The sequence below is a fragment of the Rissa tridactyla genome, chromosome 1, assembly GCF_028500815.1.
Source record: "Rissa tridactyla isolate bRisTri1 chromosome 1, bRisTri1.patW.cur.20221130, whole genome shotgun sequence".
Classification (NCBI taxonomy): Eukaryota; Metazoa; Chordata; class Aves; order Charadriiformes; family Laridae; genus Rissa; species Rissa tridactyla.
In genome coordinates, this window is record NC_071466.1 from 66,073,487 (window position 1) to 66,096,166 (window position 22,680).

The 22,680-nt window shown below is 37.5% G+C and overlaps 1 protein-coding gene across 2 annotated transcripts in view; it reads left to right on the forward strand.

The window, feature by feature from the left end:
* Positions 1 to 22,680, forward strand: part of MYO16 (myosin XVI) — a 327,046-nt gene that overhangs the window by 142,499 nt on the left and 161,867 nt on the right. For both annotated transcript variants that reach the window (XM_054193468.1, XM_054193479.1), the window contains exons 14-16: positions 8,576 to 8,681; positions 12,722 to 12,839; positions 20,060 to 20,207. In XM_054193468.1, coding sequence (XP_054049443.1) covers positions 8,576 to 8,681; positions 12,722 to 12,839; positions 20,060 to 20,207 — 372 coding nt within the window. The remainder of the gene's footprint in view (positions 1 to 8,575; positions 8,682 to 12,721; positions 12,840 to 20,059; positions 20,208 to 22,680) is intronic.

Sequence of the window (22,680 nt, forward strand, 5' to 3'; positions counted from 1 at the left end):
TGTTAATCCTATCATCTTCATCAAGCTTTGTAGCTTATTTTGTGGAGATAAAGTTTTTTTCTATTAGCCATGCTTTTCAGTTCATTTTTTTTCATGCCAAAGAGTAATTACAAAAAGATACTTCCCATGAGTTTAGTGGCCATTACTAATGATTCATGAATTACTCTTTTATTGGACACATACTGTTTCTAATGAATTCTGCATGCAATGTAACCCTTAATGATATTGTTTTTCTTAGTCTAGTCATTTTTCCCTCCCACGTTTTCTCAAGAGATGATAATGAAAAGAGATGAAGGCACCTGAGTTTTCTGAGTTGGAACTTAGCTGCCTAAGTCCAAAGCTGCAGTCTTGAAACCCTTGCTAAACTACCAGACTCGACTTTCTGACTGCAAAGTGCTACTTCAGTTTTCAGCCGGCTTGTGCATTCAGGAGAGGTTCACTGTTTCTGGCAGGGCAGTCTTACAGCGCTATTTATTTCATGCTTAAGACTGACTGGGATCCAGGAATTTTACATTTCTGTACCAAAGACCTTTACCACAAGCTTTCTCAAAGCATCGCTAATTCACACCACTGACATCAGAATCTTTTTACATTAGACATTCATCCATGAGCAGTTGTGCTTATTGTATACGATGCTGCTCATTGCTATTGTTCTTCTCTCTCTCTCTCATGTAACTTCCATCAGGTTTTTGTTTATTTGTTTTTACTGGTTTTCTTTCTTTAGCTGATTGTCTCCAGTGATATATTTAGAGTAGAAGCCCTTCAAGGCCAGACCATTTCTATATTGTGTCCTTAGCCAGAGATGGTTGGAATCTCCTGACTCCACGTAAGTGATTGTGATAACGTTAGCAATTAAATATATGGAAGTAGAGACTCCACCCTTTTCTTTGGGAATAAAACCCAGAGATTTGGCAGTGAGTGCTCCCATGATCACAGGGAAACGGTTTGTAGCTGCAGATCTACTGTGTGTTCCCCCTGAGCACAAAATCCAAGCTAATAAAAATTCAGCACTTCTGTCATGACTGTTCTCAGAGTGCTAAGCTACCTGCTGTTTGCAGAAACAGCATGGGCTTGTGCCAGATGAAGAAAGATTCTCCCTTCTGTAGGTTTGCCTTTTCTGTTTTCTGTGCCTAAAGACACTGTAGGTATGGAAGTGCTTCCATCTTTCTGTAGCATACAGAACTTTGCATGTATGAGATCACCTTAAGACTGTTTAGTAGAAGGCAAGCTTTAAGACCTGGTGGAAGTCAAAGAAAAACTTCCAACAAGTGGTTAAAATATAAGAAAAAAAATCAAAATGAAAATCAACAATATGGTCTATCAAATGTGAAATATTCTTCCCTAGCAGTAAATTTCTGTTGTAAGGTGTTGTTCACTTGGGCAACAGATTTAACAAATCTTGGATTTTCCTACTGGGGCTGCATTGGAGAGTTGCCCAAAAAGCTGAGGACACCAATTCACAAACAGCAAATATCCACCTCCAAGGTGTTTCCTTACAGATCTGGAAGAATACTTCTGTCCCAGTATATATCCTGAAGTTAACTTAGGACCAGACCAGTCCTTTGCAGGGAAAATGAAGTGTTAAAAGTATCTTTTTCAAGTTTATTCTTTAATCTAAGGAAATTTGTTGTTTTGCAACTTCAATTAGAAGGTATAGAGTGTTAAGGAATTTACTGCTCAGTTTAGCGGTAGAATTTCTCTGTCTCCTGTTAACGTGGTTCAGTGAAAATGGGAATCTAGCATTGCCAAACTTGCTTCACGGTACATGAGTTTGATTTTTGTCTCTTACTGGTTGCACGTCTCTGACACATCAGCTCTCTGCTTTGTCTGCTTCCTTTGCTTCATGCAGGTTAACTGGCTCTCCTCAAGCAGCAAAGCAGATGTTGTAAAAAAATAACCCTTTTTTAGTCTTGTAAAATGAATTATCTATTACATAAAATATTATACATAAATATCAATGTCAAAATATTCTGATAACTGTACAACTGCAAATAGATCGTTCACTTTGCAGAGGCTGCATATGCTGGATGAGTGTACAGAGATAGAACAAGCAGCGCAACACTGAAGCATCTTCAGCAATGACAAAGGAGCAGACAGTGCCCTATAATGTGTTAGGTTGACTACTGAAAGCTCCACTTATGCTTCTGTCATTGCCACATTCTTTATAAATAGCATGTAATTAAGAATATTTCTTGTAAAAGTACTTATTAACCCCTCATTTATATGTTAAACAAGTTTATCATTTTCTGGTTTGACCTCTGCAATACATTAAAAACCTTACACTTACAGAACACAGATTTAACACAGATTTGAGATAGGGTTCTTAGTATAACATTATAAGATACTGCTAGTGGAAGGGAACTCTCTGCAAACCCACTGGCAACCCTTCTGTGTCAAAACTTTGTGTTTTCGTGGTAAAACCACATATATCATCATGTTTTAAAGAAATTTTAGAATTGCACTTTAGACTCTTACAATTCCAGCAGCGTTAAAGCACTTTATTTTTCAGAACATTCATAATGTACCATTTAAACTGTGTGAAGCTGTGTTTTCCTCTTCAAATTTAATAAAAAACTTACTACTATTTCACTTCAATGTTGCCTGTTTCCATTTTCTTTGTGATTTTGGTCTTTTTCTGCTGCTATCTATTCCCCTAAACATTATGTTAAGTCTTTGCTACAGAACTGGTTAGAAAAAAAAAATCTATTTAAAGCTTTCAGGATGATCCGGATCAGCCTTTCCACCTTCTCTATCTTTTTACACTTTACTTACTTTCTTGTCTTCTGAAGCTTTGCTCTTAATTTCCTCCATGGGGTCACCATGTTACAAGATTTCTTTTTTCTTTTTTAATTTTTTTTTTCCAGTCCCTTCACATCCCATCAAGTATTCACTCACTGAAATTGAGTGTTTTACAACAGGAAGCATTTGGCCAAATTATTGAAGAGTTATTCCCAATTACTTTTAGTACTGTCATTCATGCATGCGTAACACCAAGAGCTGGCTTTGTATACAATTTGTATGAAAGCTACAGAATAAAATAACATTATGTTATACTCTTAAATAACAAATAACTGGACTTTTCGTAATTAGCTTCCTTCTGACTGCACTTTGCTCCTGCTGTTCAGGATATGAAAATGCATTATGCACTGAAAAGATAAGTGAGGAGCTGTCGAGGAAGTCTAAGTGTAGTTTATAGGCTTGTTAAAAGCTAAGGATCCTTAGTCAATCAAGCCAATGGTTTATGGGATGCTGGCGGCTAATTTGGTGAATCAAAAAACATAATGAATATATAAAATGGAATGTTATCATTTTGTATATGTTAGCAGCCAGGAATGGTTTTGTTGTGATATAAGTCACACTTTTAAGCCAAATAATTTGGAATGAAGAGAAATCCTTGTCTTTTGAAGGGGAATGCCTTGAAAGCTTTTGATTTCCTCCGTTCAGCGTCACCACAGGCATTCTGTTTGAGTTAATAATCTTTAATTTTTACATTATAATTTGATGTATTATAAGTGCAATAGAGTCATAGATTTGGACATCCTATTTATAATTAAAAAAATGTTTATAAATACTTTCCAGTTTAGTTTACTTTAGAAATATAATTTCCAACTAACATGCAGGGTTGTTCAGTTACAAATATCACTAGTGATGGTACAAACCACATTATTTTATATATTATCAGTCTTGCTTGCACATATTTATTTCAAATCTAGAAACCTCAGTCGTGTAGCAAGACCCAGTGTCTCGCTTACGTACTCTGCAAACTGAGAAGAAAGAAATTATTTTGGTCCCCCAAATGTTTGCGAGTTTACTCTCTCTTTTCTAGCTATATCTTACTATCAGAGTGGGAATTTGGAGTAGTAATGCTATGTTTAGGGTGGTACAATAAGAGATTGGTTTCAAAAGTTCATACAAAACAGCACACACAAGTATGCTGATCTAAATCTTCCTTTAAAGCTGGTGGAAATCTTATATGGACAAATTCTCTCAGAAGTTTTCCAGCATTTTTGATTATAATTCAAGTACTGCAGGTGTAGGTTTTTTGTTTGTTTTGTTAGGTATTCCTGCACTTCTGAGTGTGGTACCTTTGGTCAGAATTGAAAATGAAATGCAGAAAATAAAATCCTGTCGCTTATATGATCTGACATGACAGGTACATTCATCCTTACATGTTTCATATTTTGCCATATTTTTCCCCAAACAGATGATTTATAGGATTTATTTACACTGGAATTGACACTTGCAAAACAATAATGATCTAGTTACCTGGATTCATAAAGATATAGACAAACCTGGCTAATATGCAAAATTGAGGGTAAGCAAGATCTACTTCTCAGTACTTGCAGGAATTAATTCTTAACATTTTGCCTGGGGTTTGCTGTTTTCTGACTATTTTAGGTGGGTTTCCTTGGTTAACTACTTCTACGTGATAGTTCTGTCTGTCCGCCTCTAAGTCCTCCTCCACCCAATAACTTTTGAACCTATTGGCCACTAACAGCCATGGAGGTCTCAGAGCCAGAGTGTTCACACAGGCTTTGTGGGTTTTGGGGGCCATCGCAAAGGTAGTTGTATCTCCAACCACATTTTCCCTATTCTGAAAGGAAACAGCCAGGCAGTTCCTGTGGATTGTCCAGCAAGCACATGCCTAGCACTGAGCTTGCCAGTGTGAGTGATGCCAGTGGCCCAGCTAGATTGGCACAAGGTAGCGGAAGAGCTGGATCCAAGTGCAGTGGATTTGCAGGGCGTAGCTTATTTAGTTCTCCTGTTTATAGAACATCTTGTGTTCTTTGCTTCACTTGTCTTTGTATTTTCACACTTTGAATTGGACTTTTTCCTAGCAATTTTAGTTTTGAATGTTTTAGTTCAAAACAGAGTTTATTTTTTTCTTATTATTCCTATTATTTTAAGACAGGGAGTCTAGAATTGTAGTTAACGTTTTATTAACAAAATATTAGTAAAAAAATAGTAGGAACCAAGCCCTCCATCAGGTAGTTATATAAGAAACCCAACGGAGGAATAAAATGAGAAAGTGTAGTGGAACTTGCTCAAAGCCCATTGTGAGCATAGGGTTTCAAATTCTCTGTCCATTGTCCTTTCCCTTGGAGTACACTGTCTCTGCTGATTTCCTAATTTAACCTACTTTATCTGTGAAATAAGCCATCTTTGCTTTGCTTGTTTAATAATGCCTTCTATGGACGTTTTACCTTGGACGAATGCTTTTCTCTGCAGCGCTAACTTATTCTCCACCTCGATAAGGCAGTCCAACCAAAAGTTGTAAGAAACCAACATTCATATTGTAAATTACATTTTGAAAAATACAGTGACGAAACAATTATTTAAAACAGAGAAGAGGAATTGTTCTCTGAGCAGAATTAAACTGTTAAAGCAAAGATTGTGGACAACAGGGACATCACAAAAAATTTTACTCCACCTCAAAGGAAATATAATAAACAAGATCTGGTTCAAGGTGCCAAATTACTTTTTCATTGTTAAATTATTTATTGCTCCAAATGTTCCGAACAATGATATCAACAGTTAAAACTTTACTGAACATGGCATTTCTTTCTCAGTGCTTCAATCTGTGTTTCACTAGGAGTACACACATAACACTTTGAAATGCACAAAACAACTAAGCGACATTGTGTCCGCTCTTTCAGCAACCACTGGAGTGAATTCTGACCCCTGAACTGTACTTTAGCAACCACTTTAACCAGCAAGCTCCTGTGACACTGCTGAACAAAATGTCAATCACTGTAAAATTAACAGTTGAGCTCAAAGTGTCAAATCTTTGTAGCTGTGTACTGCGATGTTTAGGGAACAGCAATCTTGGGAAGAAATATTCAAGAAGAGACAGAAATTATCTACTTTTGGGGGACCCTTGCGTGGTCCTGTGTTATCTGGGCCACAGATTGCTTGCAGTGAAAAACAAAACGTAGCTTTATTTTAAAAGTGAAACAGATTCTTAATTGGGGAAACTCATGGTGAACACTCCAGTTCCTTTGTTTAAGAAGGCATTTTTCTATTTTTAATTATAATTTGCAGGTCTGCTTTGTAATACTCAAAAACAATCAAAGGCACATCAAATGTTGCATTAGTATCCCTTCTTCCCCCATCCCCAATTTCTCCAGTTGTGAGAGAGACTTTTTTGAAAAATAACCCCACCCTGCTAATCCTGGAAAAGCTTTCTGTTAGAGAAGCTATTTTTGACTCTGAAGTTGGGCCTAAGCAAGCAAAGTAATAAAATACTACAACAATTTCTTAAATATCAAGTCTTGCTCAGCCCTCAGAATGATACGAACATTTATCTGCTGGATATAAAGGGCAGTATGCATTCGAAAAGCTGTGAGTAGTTACAAACAATAAATTATTTCAGATCTGATTGGTCAAATATATATGAACACTTCTGCTTCAGTGGCATCATCGGTACTACATGACTGTAGTAAACTTCAGAGGTGTTTTAACTTCAGAGAAGTTCCTTAACAGCTGAAATAACCAAAGAGCCACTGTTGCTAATCTTGTTGGTAACCCATGGTATAGTGATAGCAGGTTGCAGCTGTGATTTTGGATTAAGTGTGTTGTGGAGGGACAAAATTATTTCATCACCGTGACATACAGGTGTCAGTGGACTGGCCAATGTGAGCGGGCGGTAGGAGGGGTGGTGCAAGACAGATTTATATCTGTCAGTGAGCTCACTGACTTTCTGGACAGCACAGGTGTAAGATCTGTAATTTGCAGGAGTATGAAATGTCTCTAGGGGAGGAGTATCACAGGACTAATGCCTTGTTTCACTTTTTCCTGTTGCTGGTAGTGATAACAGGCAAAGGAACATCGAGTTTGGACACTACCATTATAAAGACAGAAGGCTAATACTACTACTTAAGAACAGAGGCAACATGGTATGATTAGCATTTGGAGAGTGAAGTCATCGTTAAAACAGCAGAGGTGCATGCAGATTTTTGAGGGTGACATCAAGTATAATCTGACTTTTGAAACTCTTTCAGAAAGTCAGAAGCTTAAGATCTGAGCAAGGGATAATGCACTTAGAGAGCACCTTGTCAATTCTGTAGAGATACTAGTTACGTATTAGCTGTGACAGTGACCTTCTTGACTTCACATGATTTCTTTCGTTCTAAGACCTGGTTTAAATATGGCTTTGTGACCCATTATTTGAGGACTTTGCATAACATATATCCAGGTTGCAATCCTATGCAGTTTTGGACCACAGACCTCCTATTGATGCCAGTAGGAGTTCGCAGTCCAGGGGCAGATTCCAGCTCATTGTAGAAACATGGACAACATAGATAAAAGCAGTTTGACACATCATATATAGTAATGACACATCTGTCTTGTCACCTGAGATACAGTTTACCAGGCAAACAAAAAAGATATTCATGAGAGCTGCATATGTGTCCCATAAGAGTTGGATGAGACTAAATGGTGCAAAGATCCCATCCCTGTCTGAGTATGAAGACCTTTTCATCCTTCCCTCTTTTGTTTCTTCATTTTATTGATTTCTCCATTGAAGTGAGATTTGACTAGATAAAGCAATGGCCAGACAGGTACTATATTTTGCTGCTCTCTCATTTTCACAGACTAAATTATACAGATAACAGACTGACCTGCCAGCATGGCCATTGTACTTATGAAAAATCTAACTGGCTGTTGTAGAAACAGCTTGTTAAATTTGATCAAGCAGATAAATGAAGGTGAAGCATCAAATTGCATTTTGTTTGGTTCATTTGTCTGTAAAGAAAACAGCTTCTTATAATTCAAGTAAGAAATTCTTACATGAATTTCTTAATCAGGCTTCACTAACTTTATCGTTTCTGTCTCTTTTGTTTCTTTTCCTTCCTTCTCCTTGCTTAAAGTCCAACATTGAGTTTGCTTCCCTCCTCCATCCCTTCACTTCTCTGTTGTTTCTTCCTACCTTCATTGTTCATGTTGCCTTTTACCTTATTTTGTTTGCTCATTTTCCCCTTCAGACATTCTCATTCTTTGGAATATTTATTTCACAACATGAATAAGAAATTAAGTGAAACAGGATCACTGAAGTCAGAGTATATTACACTGCAGCAACTGGGAAGGTTATAAAAACAATCATCTTTTTCTTTTCCTTCCTCTTCCTTTCCTATTTCCTTTCCCTTCTTCCTACCGTATTCTACATTTTCCTTTCCTTCTGACTCCCATCATTACCATAGTACTATTTCTCCATCTGCAAAGAGAACCAGGCAGCATAAGCGGGCTCCTTTGCTGGATGGAAGATAAAGGAGGAGATAAACTCTTTGCTATAAATATCTTCTTCAAAATGGCTTGAAAGCTTTAGGTTTGATTGACTTGGCTTGCAGTACAAGACAATATAGCTTGACAGCTCTGATAGCCCTCGTAGACAGTCAGCCAGTCTCTCATGTTTTGTTCTTTATTATTTGCCATCCATAAACCTTCTGTTATTTGAAATGAAAGTTTGACTGTGATATGTTAAATCCATTCAAACAGAGCTAGCAGAGAATATAAATAACATATCAAATGTGAAAATAATGATGATTCCCCCCTCTCTTTCCTGCCTGTCATCTTGCAGTGGAGAAAGTGGTTCTGGGAAGACTGAAGCCTGCAAACAGATAGTGAAGCACCTCACTTGCAGAGCCAGCTCCAGCAGAAATACCTTTGATACAAAGATAAAACATGTAAGTAAGCATTCTGATCACTGAGTAGAACAAAGCAACAATCTGGCCTCTTGGATAGGCAAAGACATTTGAACTGTAAGGAAAAAGGCATCTGCTGTGCAGATGTTCATAAAGGGTTTGTTTTCACCATTGAAGTCGAAGGAGGCTTCTTTCCCTGAATTGACCTGTGAAAACGGGAACAGGATTAAGCTCACATTCATGTGATGAAAGGAAACCGAAAAGTGGAGGCCAGTTCTGTTTCTATATGTTTTGGTGACTTTGGAAAGCAGTGTTTCAGTGAATAGGAGACATTTGTGTGATAAGGTACTGTCTCCTAAATGTGTACTAATTGCCTTCAGTAAGTAAATAAATTTATGTTTACGGTTGGGGTGGTGTTTCGAAGGGCAACGAAGCTGGTGAGGGGTCTGGAGAATAAGTGTTATGAGGAGCAGCTGAGAGAGCTGGGGTTGTTTAGCCTGGAGAAAAGGAGACTGGGGGGAAAACCTTACTGCTCTCTACAACTACCTGGAAGGAGGTTGTAGCCAGGTGGGGGTCAGTCTATCCTCCCAAGTAACAGGCCATAGGACAAGAGGAAATGGCCTCAAGTTGTGCCAGGGGAAGTTTAGACTGGATATTAGGAAAAATTTTTACACTGAAAGGGTTATTAAGCATTGGAACAGGCTGCCCAGGGAAGTGGTTGAGGCACCATCTCTGGAGGTATTTAAAAGACGGGTAGACATAGTGCTTAGAGATATGGTTAGTGACGGTTTTTGTCAGCATTAGGTTGATGTGTGGACTAGATGATCTGAAAGGTCCCTTCCAACCTAGGCGATTCTATGATTCTGTGATTCTCTGGACGGTATAAGAACTACTGAGGCATCTGAAGTAATAGTATGTGAGACAGAAACTGGAAAGTTGCAGGAAAACTGCAAGGACTGAACAAAGTTATATGGCCCAGTATTTGTATAGTAAATATATTTATGAAATAGGCAAGAGTTCTGAATATTTGCTCAGTCATATTTAATTCCCACAGCAGAACTGAATTCTGCCCAGTGTGTAACATGAAATCATGAGAGCCTGCTTCATGTATGAAGTGAATTTGTCTCCTTCCTAGTGCATTGTAAATGTAGTTCTTGTTTGACGGAACATTGCAACTCGTGTTTCATTGGTGCAGCTGTAACACTACTATAAAGGTTCATACTGACATTTTAAATTATGCTGAACCCTAGATTGTCAATTCAAATTCTTTCAAAAACTTGCCTTTCCTAATGAAAATTGTCGTCTGAGATCCCAGTTCAGAGACAGATTTACACAGAATGTTTTAGCACAGTCTGCATTGTCATATCTCAGTTCTGAGTTTCATACTTTAAAAAAACAAACCAAAACAAAAAAAAGATTAGGCTCTTTCGCCTACTCTGGTGACCTTCCTCTACAGCACTTACACTTGATCCAAACTTTTGCTTGCAACATACATGATGTTCAGCAGAACTCTAGAATCGTTCATTGTGAGGTTTTTTAATAGCATCACATGCATCATTCAAAACACACTGCTTTCTTCCTGAATTATACATGATTCAGTCCAGAAAGATGATAAAAAAGTGTCAAAAGTACAGCTGACACCAACAGACAACCTACAAATCAGGATTATTGGGATGTGGGAAAGGCTACAGTTACACTGGTTCGTATTTTGTACATTCCAGCTGGTAAGGGAGTAAAAGTCCTGTGGATTTTGGGTGGATTTTAGAAAATGGTGTTTCATTTGTGTTTTCTGAAGACATTAAAAAAGCCTGATGACACTGAAAACACTGTAACTGAATAAGCTTTAGCTTTACTTCACTTTGTGTAGTCATACAGTTGCTGTGCTAACGTGTTTTTCACGTTACTATCTGATTCATTGATTATGTTCCTAAACTGACACATTTAATCTAGGTTTCACATAACAATGTTAAGAATACCCTTGTTATTTTTTTCACTTTTTTGATTTAAATTTTGAAGTCTAGTGTTACAATAATACCGTTATATAGGAACAGTACACTTCAATTAAAACCCAGGAACCAGATCTACAAGTGTTATTTATTTCTACTGTGTATTTTTTTATTTACTACTTACACAAGTTTGCTTAACAGTTTGGAACCGATCAGGCTGTGAATGATATTCAAGGAGAACTCCAAAATTCATGTCAGATCCTCCAAGCCCTTTTCTTTCCTAGAGTTCAAATTAAGTAATGAGTAGAAGAACTAAGTGAATAAGCAACTGAAAACTGGTGCTTTGGATACAAATATGGCAGCAGTGGGAATCAGGAGGTGTGGGAAGTAGTATTGTCTCTGCTGCAACTTCTCTCCTGACCGCAGGAAAATTCCCAGGGACAGCCATGATGATCAAGTGCAAATGAAATAAGATGCTGTCCCCAGTTAAGAAGAGGAATGAGTGTGGGAGGGGGCTGACCAGGCCTAATTTTCTCCGTCCAAAAATTAGTTAACTTTGTAGACTACTTTAACCTACTCTATATCTATGTAGTAAACTGAACAACAACCCCTAATGTGCAGTTGTTACCCTGCTCCCTGACACAGTTTGAATCCCAAACAGGCCCTTTGGCCACAATTCAGCGGACAGCATGTGCCAGGGGCCATTCACAACAGTATGTCCACCCTATTCTGCAAAAGAAGGGGTAGATGTCTGAATGTGAACCTTAACACACCACTTACCATAGATGATAGAGGGTCCTGCTCCTGGTCCTGTTTAGTTTAATAGTGTAGATCTAGCCGTACATGTCAATGAGTCTTAGTGCAGGCAGAAAAGAATCATCACGTATTAAGAAAAATTAGTTGCCTTTTGGTTATAGAGAGATGCCTTGTAACTAGCTTAGATGGGACACCTGACTGCAGACAGCAAAGGTAGATGTAGCAGATCCCACCCATGGGGAATTAAGTAGAGCTTCTGGTTTAGTTGCCTTTTAAGCTGCTTTAACGAGCACAATAGCCTGGATTCATTCCTGCTGCAGTTATGCATAGTAGCATTAAAGTTAATAAAGCTGCACGGGTTAAACCAAGTGCTGAATTAGTCTAAAGAGCAAAAGCATCCTAAACACTACTGGAGCCAAAACTATGCTGACTAGTTTTCTGCTGCCACCTACTGCACACATAGCTGGTTTAATTAATAATTCTGAAGGGTCTGATTTTTAGAGCTTCTGTTTTTGTGATAGGAATCACATGTTATCTGTGCCACTCCACAGCCCTCTTCCCTCCCCAGCTAGGTCATCCGGCTCCAGCAAACCACTGTTCTATCAGAACACCAGTGTATTTGGACCACAGTGCAATCAATTTCTTAGGATGCAACAGAGGAAAATGCTGAAGGGAATCCTGCAGGGTGTAAGGGGTGTAAGAAACTAATTACAAAGAGAAAAGCTAAATACAGAGAGAACATAGAATGAAGATGGCCTATATAATGCTTTTTTAAAAAAAACTCTCTTTTCAAAATAATTGCTGTGACCATGAAGATGTAACATGGAAATGCATTAGTGAGACATGCCATAAAAAAGTCTGAATCTATTTTTTCATCAGTTTTTCACCAGTATAATGCTGAAGTAATTCTATTTGAAATCAATAATTTATGCCATCTCTGGCATCTTATAAAGCTTGTAAATTCCTTTGGTTGGTCATTAGCATCGACTGACTGCAAATTTACACGCATAGCTGCCTTCAAAGATTCTAATCTTTTTGCTAAGCATGCCAGCTCTGGGCATATGCCTCCAGTCACTTGTATCTGAACTACCTGTAAGGACACAGCTCACGTACAAGCCATTGTCTTGCCCCTTCCATTTACAACTTCCACTATTCGGACAGCACTTTTTTTTTTTTTTCTTTTGAGCTACCTTACTTTAATTTCTATTTAAAAAAAAAAAAACAACACAACTTTGAAGGATTTTGTCAAATTCCAAGCTGAAACGGTTTTCTTTTTTTCCTTTTCTTTTCCAGTTGTTCACAAACCATCCTCACTGATGTTTATTAAAATATCCTCCTGTTTGTTTCCTCTCTTATCACTTCTTTACCATTGTCTTGCAGGTAAACTGCATCTTGGAGGCCTTTGGCCATGCAAAGACACCCTTGAATGATTTTTCCAGCTGTTTTATAAAATATTTTGAGCTACAGTTTTGTGAGAAGAAAAAAACATTAATTGCGGGTAAGTATCATTAAATCTGTTTATTTTGATATCACGCACAGTCTAGTAGGTCGGGGATCCCGGACTGCCGTACACAGACTTTGGCCTCAGTGGCCTTAAAGTATGTGAAAGGGGCAAGGGGGTTTTAAGAAGTGTGAGAGGAACATGTTTAATAGCGTGTGAATTCATGGCTTGTCAAGAGAAGTGTGCCGTATTAGGAGGGAGAGACCTGTTCTGTGCAACCACTAGGTGGCAGAGAAAGACAAGAAAAAAAAGTAACACCACCGATTCCTCTTGCACTTCCCAGACAATCATATTTCCCTTTACGCGTAAGAATAACAAACTCTTAACAGCTATGTATCGCCTTACTATAAAATAAAAGTGACAAAGAGATTAATTTTTGCATTTGTATCTAATATTGTATTGGGTATTTTAAATATCCCTTAAATAAGTGCTAAACTCATCTGTGTAGGGCAAGCAAAATACCAGTATATTCTGTAATACTGAAATTAGAAGTAATTTATTACAGCTTTGAGCTTCTTCTAAAAGAACTGGGGATGATACTGATGTTTCTTCTCATCAGAGGTAAGATAGCGTAGAATTTGTGCCTGCTTTCAGAGCAAGTGGGAGTCTGCTAGTCCCCAGTGAGTGTTTATTAGTGTGAAGAAATGGATATTGGGCAAAACTTCAGTTTCATTCTGAAAATTCTGATCTTTGGAGACAGTCAGGGAGAGGTTTCATTTCTGATCTGCGTAGATCATCATAAAGTTACCCTGTGCTAAAGCGCGAGGTGTGTGCAGAAATAACTGTACACAGACAGTTTCCCGCGCTGATCTTCCTGAGTGGAAAAGCCGTGTGGTGAGACACACTTTTGATCCAAGCAAATTGGATAAACATTTCCAAAACTACTAATTTTTTACCATTTTACATGTTTTTATGCTTTCAGAAGAGTTTCCTAAAAATATTATTTGGAATAATTTCATAGTGGGATTATATTTCATTTTCTTGAGAGAGTTCACTGTACCCTAGCAAATACGTTTCTTCAGTGAAAATGTCACTGAGTGGGAAATTACTGTCACTTTTCTCTGGTTTGTTTTATAAATATAGGATATTTGTAAAGAAAATATAAAAATAAAAAGTGGGGACTTTTTGTTTCGTTTATGAGCTGTTGTGGGAGGAATATAAAGAAAGTGATGTAAACATTAGAATGGACTGAACAGCATCTGAACGGAGCTTGTAAAAATAAAGTTCAATCCCTAAAACTAACATTTTATAAATCCTTTTTATTGTATACATTTTATTTGGGAATATTTAGTTATCAAAATTGCATTGTGTGCATGCTTTTTCTCTTTTTGTTACACACACAGAGCACAAATGCAAACAGATGAAAATGATACTCATTTTGAAAACTCAAAGCATATGAACATTAGGAAAGGCCAGAATTGAAGTTGTCTGAGATACTCTTGGATTGCCTTGTGTATACAAATTTAATGCTGTTGTTTTTCCACCCCACCCAAGCTTCTGGACTATATTTCCTCAGTGATCTGCTACTAAATAGCTTGTTTTCCCTTCATTCATCCACGTGTGGCTTGTGCCATTTTATTCTGTTCTAAAACCAGAATATTCTGTGTTGCTCTTCAACATTTTTCACTATATGAGCATTTCAGAAATATAAACGTCTTCATTTTCACAGTATTTCTGACCTAAGGTTGTGTCCTCAGATGAGGAATGGAAGCCTCAAGGCCTCCAGGCCACATGTTCCCACAGTTTTGGGGTGCCTTGCCTGAGATTGCAGCGATTTGAATGTTCAGGGAGCTTTACCCACACTTGCCAGTTTAATTCACAACATTTGTCTGTGAATGCTATAAATGCAGAATCAGTTAACCAGGCTCTTGTGTCAGTTTTCTGGTACACTGGTGCTGTGTTTTTATCACTTTCAAACCACAGGCGTTAAATGAGAAAAATCTAGGGGTAGTCAAGTCCATTAACAAACATAAACAAATTACTTATCTGCCCTACTATTCCCCAAATATTTAGGAACTGAATCAATTACTCTTACCAAATCTATGGTAGCCAAAGGTTCTGTAATTTACAATCAAGAGTGAGAAGCCCCAGTGCTTTTTATGTTTTTCTAAGTTGCAGTTGCTCATGCTGTTTGATTTGCTTTGTAGACATTGCCTTTTTGTAGGCCACTGCTAAGCATCGCTTCTGAGTGAATTTGTCACAGATTTACACTGCCATAAATGAGGAAAGAATCAGGCATGTTGTCTTTGGATGGTTTAAATCCCACCCAGTGATTCTCTGGATGTATTTGCAAGATCATTTGCAGCAGTATTTACTGTCTTGCACTGTTTAAACATGAATTTAAAATGTAAATATGCAGAGCACCTGATTCTGCTGAGACATGACTTTATAACTCATTGAGGCAAACTGGGCTAAATATGTCTGGTTTGTAAACAATAATCCAAGTGACACTAGACTGCCTCCATCAAAGGGTTTAGGTTGTTTAAACTCCTTAACAGACAGATCTTAAGGGCGGAGATACAGAACAATTTACTAAGGAAAGGGCATGCAAAGTATATGTGTATGTTTTTATTATAGAGGGCAAGCTCAAGGTAGCATTCATTGCACTGAACATCAGACAGTGGACATCAGTGAAGTTTCTGACAGCTCATTATGAAGTTCTTTTATGCCTAGACCCTGGAAACGCTCCAACTTTTGTCACATAAGGTTTACACTTATAGCAGAAAGTCCAATATACCTACATAACAAAAACATTGGTCCTAATTTTCATCTACAGGCTTGATGCAGTCTTTCTCCTAAACTGGATCTTTGCCATGAAGTTTTGAGAACAAGAAAGGAGCTCTTGAGTGTGGTTCTACTCAAAGCCAGTACAGATACCTGTAGAGTTTTTATGTGTCTTCTCTGACTCTTGGTTCTGATGAGATGTGCTGTGATGTTGGGTTCAAATGGGAGATTTTCTGGGACAAGTGGCTTTGTGGTCAAGTACCTTTCATTGCTTTAGTCCAGTCAAACAAGTGGAGAAGGAATAACCCAGATTAAGTCATTGTTCTTTGTGACTGGATAAATTAAGGCAGTGGGAACTCGTAAAAAGTCCTACAACAGAACAAATGCAGAATAAACTCCAGGCCAGTGATTTAAGTTTCTAAAATAAATTCATACCTAACAGAACTCAAAGACTGATTTCTGCCAAAAAATCATAATCATACATAGATGATGATTCATACCCACTACATAGTAGTAAAAGACTGATTATTTATTTATTTCCTGAAGTAAAATTGCTGCATTTTATTTTTAGTTGGAAAGGGAGAGAGTAAATGGTCTTTCAGGTAAGTTGACTTAGTTCCTAAGATGAAAGGTAAGGCTTCTGTTGGTTTCCTCAAATTACTAAAAAACAAGGTTAGGAAGAGAAAATAAAGCCTAACAGACTTATTTCCTGCCTTGCTTTTCAGGACTTACTTTTCTTAGTCTTCACTTTTTGAAAAGCAAGGCGTGTTTGGGTTTTTTTGTTGTTTTTTTTTTTTAAGTTGCACTGAAATGGAAAGATCTAATTTGATTTTTAAAAAGAAGGAAAATTACATATTTTCCTGTGTGTGTTACAATTTTTTTTTATCAATTAAAAAGTTCCAGACATTAATTTCTTTTTTTTTTTTTTTGTATAAGAAAGAGTGCAGCCAGCTAAGCTCTCTAAAGTGGTTTTGTACTGTATTTCAGCTCTGAACTTTCAAATGTTGTTTTGTTTGTAGCAATAGCTGTTCTTAGGACAGCATGGTTTTTGAGAGAGAGCAGTGTAGTTTTTCAAAGAATGCATACCTGGAAGAAATATTTCACTGACCACACTTTCAATACAGAGTCCACTTGCTGGCTTGGTAGCTGCTCAGTGGATCAAGTGATCTGTTAAAGGAAGTACAAATTCCCTTGTGCCTGTAAGCACAAGTTAACATTGCACAAAAATGACAGACTTTATTCTGGACGTCTATTATTTTTCCCTTTTACTTCACACATAGATTAACGAACATATAATTTTACTTTGTAGAAAAGCATATTGCTATGATAGTCTTATGAGTAACTTCAGCTCCATTAAGGTGGTGCTGTGTTTGATTCTTGCTGATCAGAAGTGCTACTTTTCTTAACAGCTCTTCCCATTGCTGGAGATGCTGACTGAGATGAACTGTATTTAGCCTTATTAAAGTGGGTGACTTGAAGTACCTGAAAAGGGCTGAATTAATTTGTGTCATCTAGATCAGTGGTGTTGCCCGTTATTAAAGTTAAATGTATTAATTAATCAGATAGATGACCTCCAGTAACATTTTTCTTGCTTTTATTAATCAATGAATGTTAAAAAGACCAGAGTGATAGTTATGAAAGCCTTAGTGAATATCATTGCACACAAAAAAAAAGTTATTAAAAATTAGTAATGGCCTCTTTTCAAATTAATTGATGGTAGGGTTAGTTTTACTGAGAAATAAGTTACAAGTACAATAAAAGATGGAAATCATCCTTCAGGTTCATTTATTCTGTTTTACCCTGTAGGAATGGCAGCCAGGTAGTGATTGATTCTGATGAAAGCGTGTGTCTGGGCCAGTCCTGCCATGATAGGTTAAGATTGCATTGCTTCAATTTGCAGTGTGCTGCAAAGTTACTGGAACCAGAAACATATCCTGCTACCAGCTTAATGGTTTCCCAAGTGTGCCTTTTTACTTCCAGCACAGTTCTTTTTACCGTAGTGTAGCAACAGAGGGCTAGATGGCTGATAACACAATTTCTCGTAATATAGGTTCTATAATAGCAGGAGTTAACTTCTACTTTTTGTAGGATGGTTAAATGGGCTAGGTCGTGTCTCCTCGGTTCAGCAAGTCAGCCGTACAACTCTTCTCTCAGTCCTACTGTCTCTTTGGTAGCTAGAACCCCAGGCGTGGTTTTGGTTGGCAGCACATGTGTCAGGCCACCATGCCTGTGCTGTTGTGTAAAAGAAAGGGTGGAAAATGCCCCTGGGTAGTGTACCACTGACCTTCTGTACTGCTTAACTGGGATGTGTCTGGGATGGTTTGGCCTGTGCAGGGTAGCACTTCGTGAGACTGTGCATAGTTACACTTAGTTCAGGGTCAGCACTTAACTGCTGAGATCTTTCTCAAAACAATATGTTCAAGATTCATAAGTTTTGTTTCCCTCCATTCTTGAGCAATATTCTCACAGCCTTATACACACAACTGCAAGTAACTTCAAGTTTGCTGTGTTTAACAGTATAGACAGAAACTTAGAGCTCTGCAAAAGATAGGAAGATACTTAGGTGAAATTGAAGATGTAATTTCCAGACAAATACAGATGATATAGCAATTACCAAGCTAGCTCTGAATGAGCTACTGTGGGTGTTAGCAGTTGTATGGTGACAGGAGCATGACATTCTGGCTTCTAGCTTAACCATTAGGCTAATGCCACTACCATGCTTCTGATACACACGCTGACACACCGAGATCTAACCTGCATAACTTTGCTCGGCATTGCATTGTGCGATACCTTTGAGTCCAAAACTGATTCTGAAAATACTGTTTCAACTACCCTCATCTTTCGAAGTCTTTAAACTCCCGCTCTGCCTTCAAACTTCAGGTCTCTCAGGCATCTGAAGTTGCTTATGCTTAGAAATGCAACAAGTGCAGTTTTGACTGCACTGAGTAACTCAGTGCTATTTTATGCTTAAACCCAGTTTCCTTCAAAAAAGTAAAAAAAAATAATTAAAAAAAACATGAGCTGCTCAAAAATGGTATGTGTTTAGAGAACATAGTTATTGTGCTACCGGATGCATATACCAATATTTTCTGCCACTGAATATTCAAGAACTACTTCCAGTTCATAGAGGAAGGAGTCTTAGATGAGTTGGTTGTCATCCAGACTGTGGGAAGCTATGGTTTAATATCCTCCTCAGCTTACAGCGTTTCAAACGTATAGCTCCTCTGCTGCTAAGTGTGCCCAATCCTCTAAACTCAACAGTCTTTTCCCAGGTAAGGATGCATGCTAAGACCTGGTGAAAGCTCTGACATATTGCAGAGGTTGAAAAGCATAAAGCTGCAGCAGAATGTACCCCATCCTGGTGGTGGGGGTGCTCAGTTGTGTGTGAAGAGTCATGCTTTTGGTCTTTGCACAGCTAGAATTCTACAATAACCAATGATGGGATTAAGTATACAAATGGTGGGGTAAGTGGCAACTGGAATCAGGTTCTCGCTCACAGCAAGGGCCCTGACCTGTAGCTACCGGTAACCACTCCTATATTCTCTTTAGCCTGCTGCATCTGGAACTGCATGGTGGTGTACACTCAGAGGAGGGCTGGATTAACCTGCCCAAAACAGTGAATCTCCCTCTGTCTCTTCACATGTACCTCTAAAATGCCTGTAATCTGGTGAAGCAAGTGAATGGATCTGAGGGTCCAATATTTTCTGTGCTTTGCCTCCTCAGAACCTTTCTGGCCTGTAATCAACATTGCTGTAGGCAAATCGTGGTTAGGTGCATCCTCCTTCACCTTCTTCCCAGATGTGCTTCATGTGCTAACATGGCTTCTCATTTGGCCGGCTCATCATAGCCTTTCTGAGATGCCCATGTTTCCCAGGCACAGGTTAGTGAGCTTGTTGGTGACCAGTTCTGCAGAGAATTTGTCTCTTTGTAGCCATCTAGAAGTAGCCATCTAGAAGTTAAGTGGTTAATCTAAACTATTAATCTGAGTGTTCTTGATTATCAACAGAGAAAGAGGAAATGGTTCCAAGGCTAGTTTTTCCAAGATGTCTTGAATCTCTTTTGCATCCTTCTCTCTCCATGAAGAAGGAGCTTGGAATAAATGCCAATGCTCAGATGGCTACACATTGGTGAGATGACTAATAGCTTCTCTCTTAGAAGTTCTTGCCAAATATGACAACTGGTTCCTCAAATAAATAAAACAGAGTACAAATTAACATCATTATCTTTAAAATTAAGTCATTTTGAAGATAATGTAGGACAGTAAGCAAGTAAGGTAAGACAATTGTTTCACTAATATTATTGGAATTAGGACTTTATATGTGATTTATGTAGAAAACCATGGTAGAATGAATGGTATTGTTTTTATATGCTCACCTTAGACTGTTTTATAAGAAACATTGTTCATTCTTCACTGCTGCAATGGTGAATGATTTAAAATACATATTTAGAACAATCAGTATAATGATGAATTTATTTGTTTGTTTCTCAATCAGCTAGGATTTATACATACATGTTGGAGAAGTCTCGTGTCATTATGCAGCCTCTCAACCAGAGTAATTTTCATGTTTTTTACTTGATGATGGATGGGCTGTCTGCTGAAGAGAAATACACCCTGTACCTCAGTAATTTGTCTGCACACAGGTAGGAAAACAACTTTATATTTACTATCAATGTTGTTCTTATTTTAGTGCCTCTTTGCTGTTGAGGTCCTTCCTCCAATATTTAACATGTGTCCTAACCTCCAATGAGATCTGAAATTGTTTATTATTGAGTACGTGTTCATGAGGATTTAATTATGGAGTACAAGTACACCCTCTTAACAAGATCAGAGTATTATGTCCATTAGGATTATTGCCTTAAAGGAGAAAAAGGAAGGAAACTTCTCAGCTATTTTTCCATCTTCTGTGGACTAGAGTAGGGCTGGTTTGGTTTTTTTTCTTTCCCCTGATGAAACGTTTGGTCTCCAGGAAAAAGTGTTTTATTATAACTAGACTTTTCTTATGGAATATGTTGATTTTGGTGAAATGGCACTGTGTAACTGATAATTCCATTTTCATTTTGGTATTTACTTTACTTCATATTATTAAGAAAAACCAAAATGGAGTTTTGACTGCTTTGAATACAAGGATAGGATTCAATACCCAATGCCTAAAATTAGGTCTTTGTGTGTGTCTCCACATGAGCTGGTTGTCTTGGCTCCCATTTGCAATCAAAGAAGATTGAGTCCCTACTCAGCTCTATATAGAGTTACATGTAGATGTGTGCTTCGGGGTGAACTGAACCACAAAATATTGCTTCATAAACTGTGCTGACTACATCCCCTTTAATAGTAAAAGCTTAAATATAAAGAGCTGTATATAGATGCCGAAATGTAGTATGTTTAAGCCTGAATATGCTCCTAAGGCTGAATACACTCCAAAATTTTAATATAAGTGGAAGTCTCTGTTTTTTCAGGAAATTTTGGGAGTATCTCAATTTTTTTTAATTCAGATTCTTTTCATTTTCCTGATTTAGATCATTTGGCTTGCTTTCTTCAGTCTTTCCTAAGAAGTATATCTGAAATGAGAGAAGCCTATTTGTTATTAATTATCTTCTCTTAAATTGGCTAAGATTATAATGAGTATAGTGAGTAACTGTAAAAAGACCAATAGTAATTCAAATGATGTAAAATGAGTGGTTTGAGTTTTTCATATCTAAGCCTTTTTCCCATGGATTTTTCTCACAACTTTTTTTATCTACTTTTTATGCTACTCTGGGTAGTACTGGAATAAAATACTATTCCTAGATTTGGGGCCTATAAATAGAAAGATACCACATTAATGTTTGTAGAAAAAACTTACTTCATCCTGATATTTTTTGTTAAACACAAGTCTTCATACTACTGTTGTTTGGTAACGTTTAAGCTTTTAGCACTTCTGGTTTTATACAGAATAATGTAATGCATTAGCTCTGAAGAAACCTGAAGCTAAGTTGCTTTACTAAAAATGATCCACTTCAAAGGGGGGGGAGGGGAAGAGTTAAATTCTGTTTCAAATCCTTTGAAGGCTTTGAAGACCAAAAGGATTCTGAGCTCCTGATCATTAATTTATTCCTCTTCTAGCAAAAGTTGTTTGGAATCACTCAGTTTATTCACAAAATGAAACAGTTTGAAGTCACTTTGCAAGAAGCTCCAACAGGAAAGAACTTAGCAAAAACCTGAATAATTAGATTCACATGAACAAAGCTTTATCTGATAAGATATCTGATAAGCATCCAAAAAGAACAAATAGTATTTTTAAATAGATGTCTGAACATTGCAATGCCAACTCTTTAGAAGTAATTTATAGCGTAACATTTGCATAAAGCTGCTTTTATCAATAAAGCTCTGCTTTGGCTACGTAGGGTAGATTGTATCTTGCATTATTGAGAGAGTGTTTGAGCCAAATATTTCTTACCTTAAACTCTTGACTGTAGTGGTTCAGTGGGCCAGATCTTTCTTGATTGATAGAGTTAAACTAGGGGTGAATTTCTACTGCATCAAACTCATACATGAATCAGGAAGGCAGGATTTGGCCTTTGTTATAAATTCATTATTTCTGGCTTAGTCAAATTTTGATGAGATCATATCATTCTGGTAACATCAATAAGTGAATTTGTCATGTTTTCTTTAAGCAAGTGTAATCTTGACTTTAATAGTAAATTTAATTAGATAACAGCCCTTTTGAAACGATAGGTGGTTCATGCCCAACTGTTTTTTTGATAATTTTTCTGTTCCTCTTTGTGTCGTTTAATGTTTCACCTTTATGTAGAAGATTTAACAATTTTAGTAAATAATGGCTGTTAAGATCACAAGATACCCCTATTTTTTCATTGTTTGCTTAAGCCGTGTCAATATGAGAAATGAGACACAGCATTGGGGTTTTATTCTCATTTTAAATGAAAGTACCTTAAAGAGTCAAAGCAGTATTGCCAATAGTGGTTATTGTTAGACTTGATGCTGAAAACGGTGAGAGGTAGTTCATGTATTAAGGAGTATATAATCCTGAATTAAGAGTTAATGTAAATAAATCTAAGGGGAAATCCCTCCCCTTTGGAGTCACTGAGAGTTTCGGTAAGGCTGGGGTTTCACCCCAAT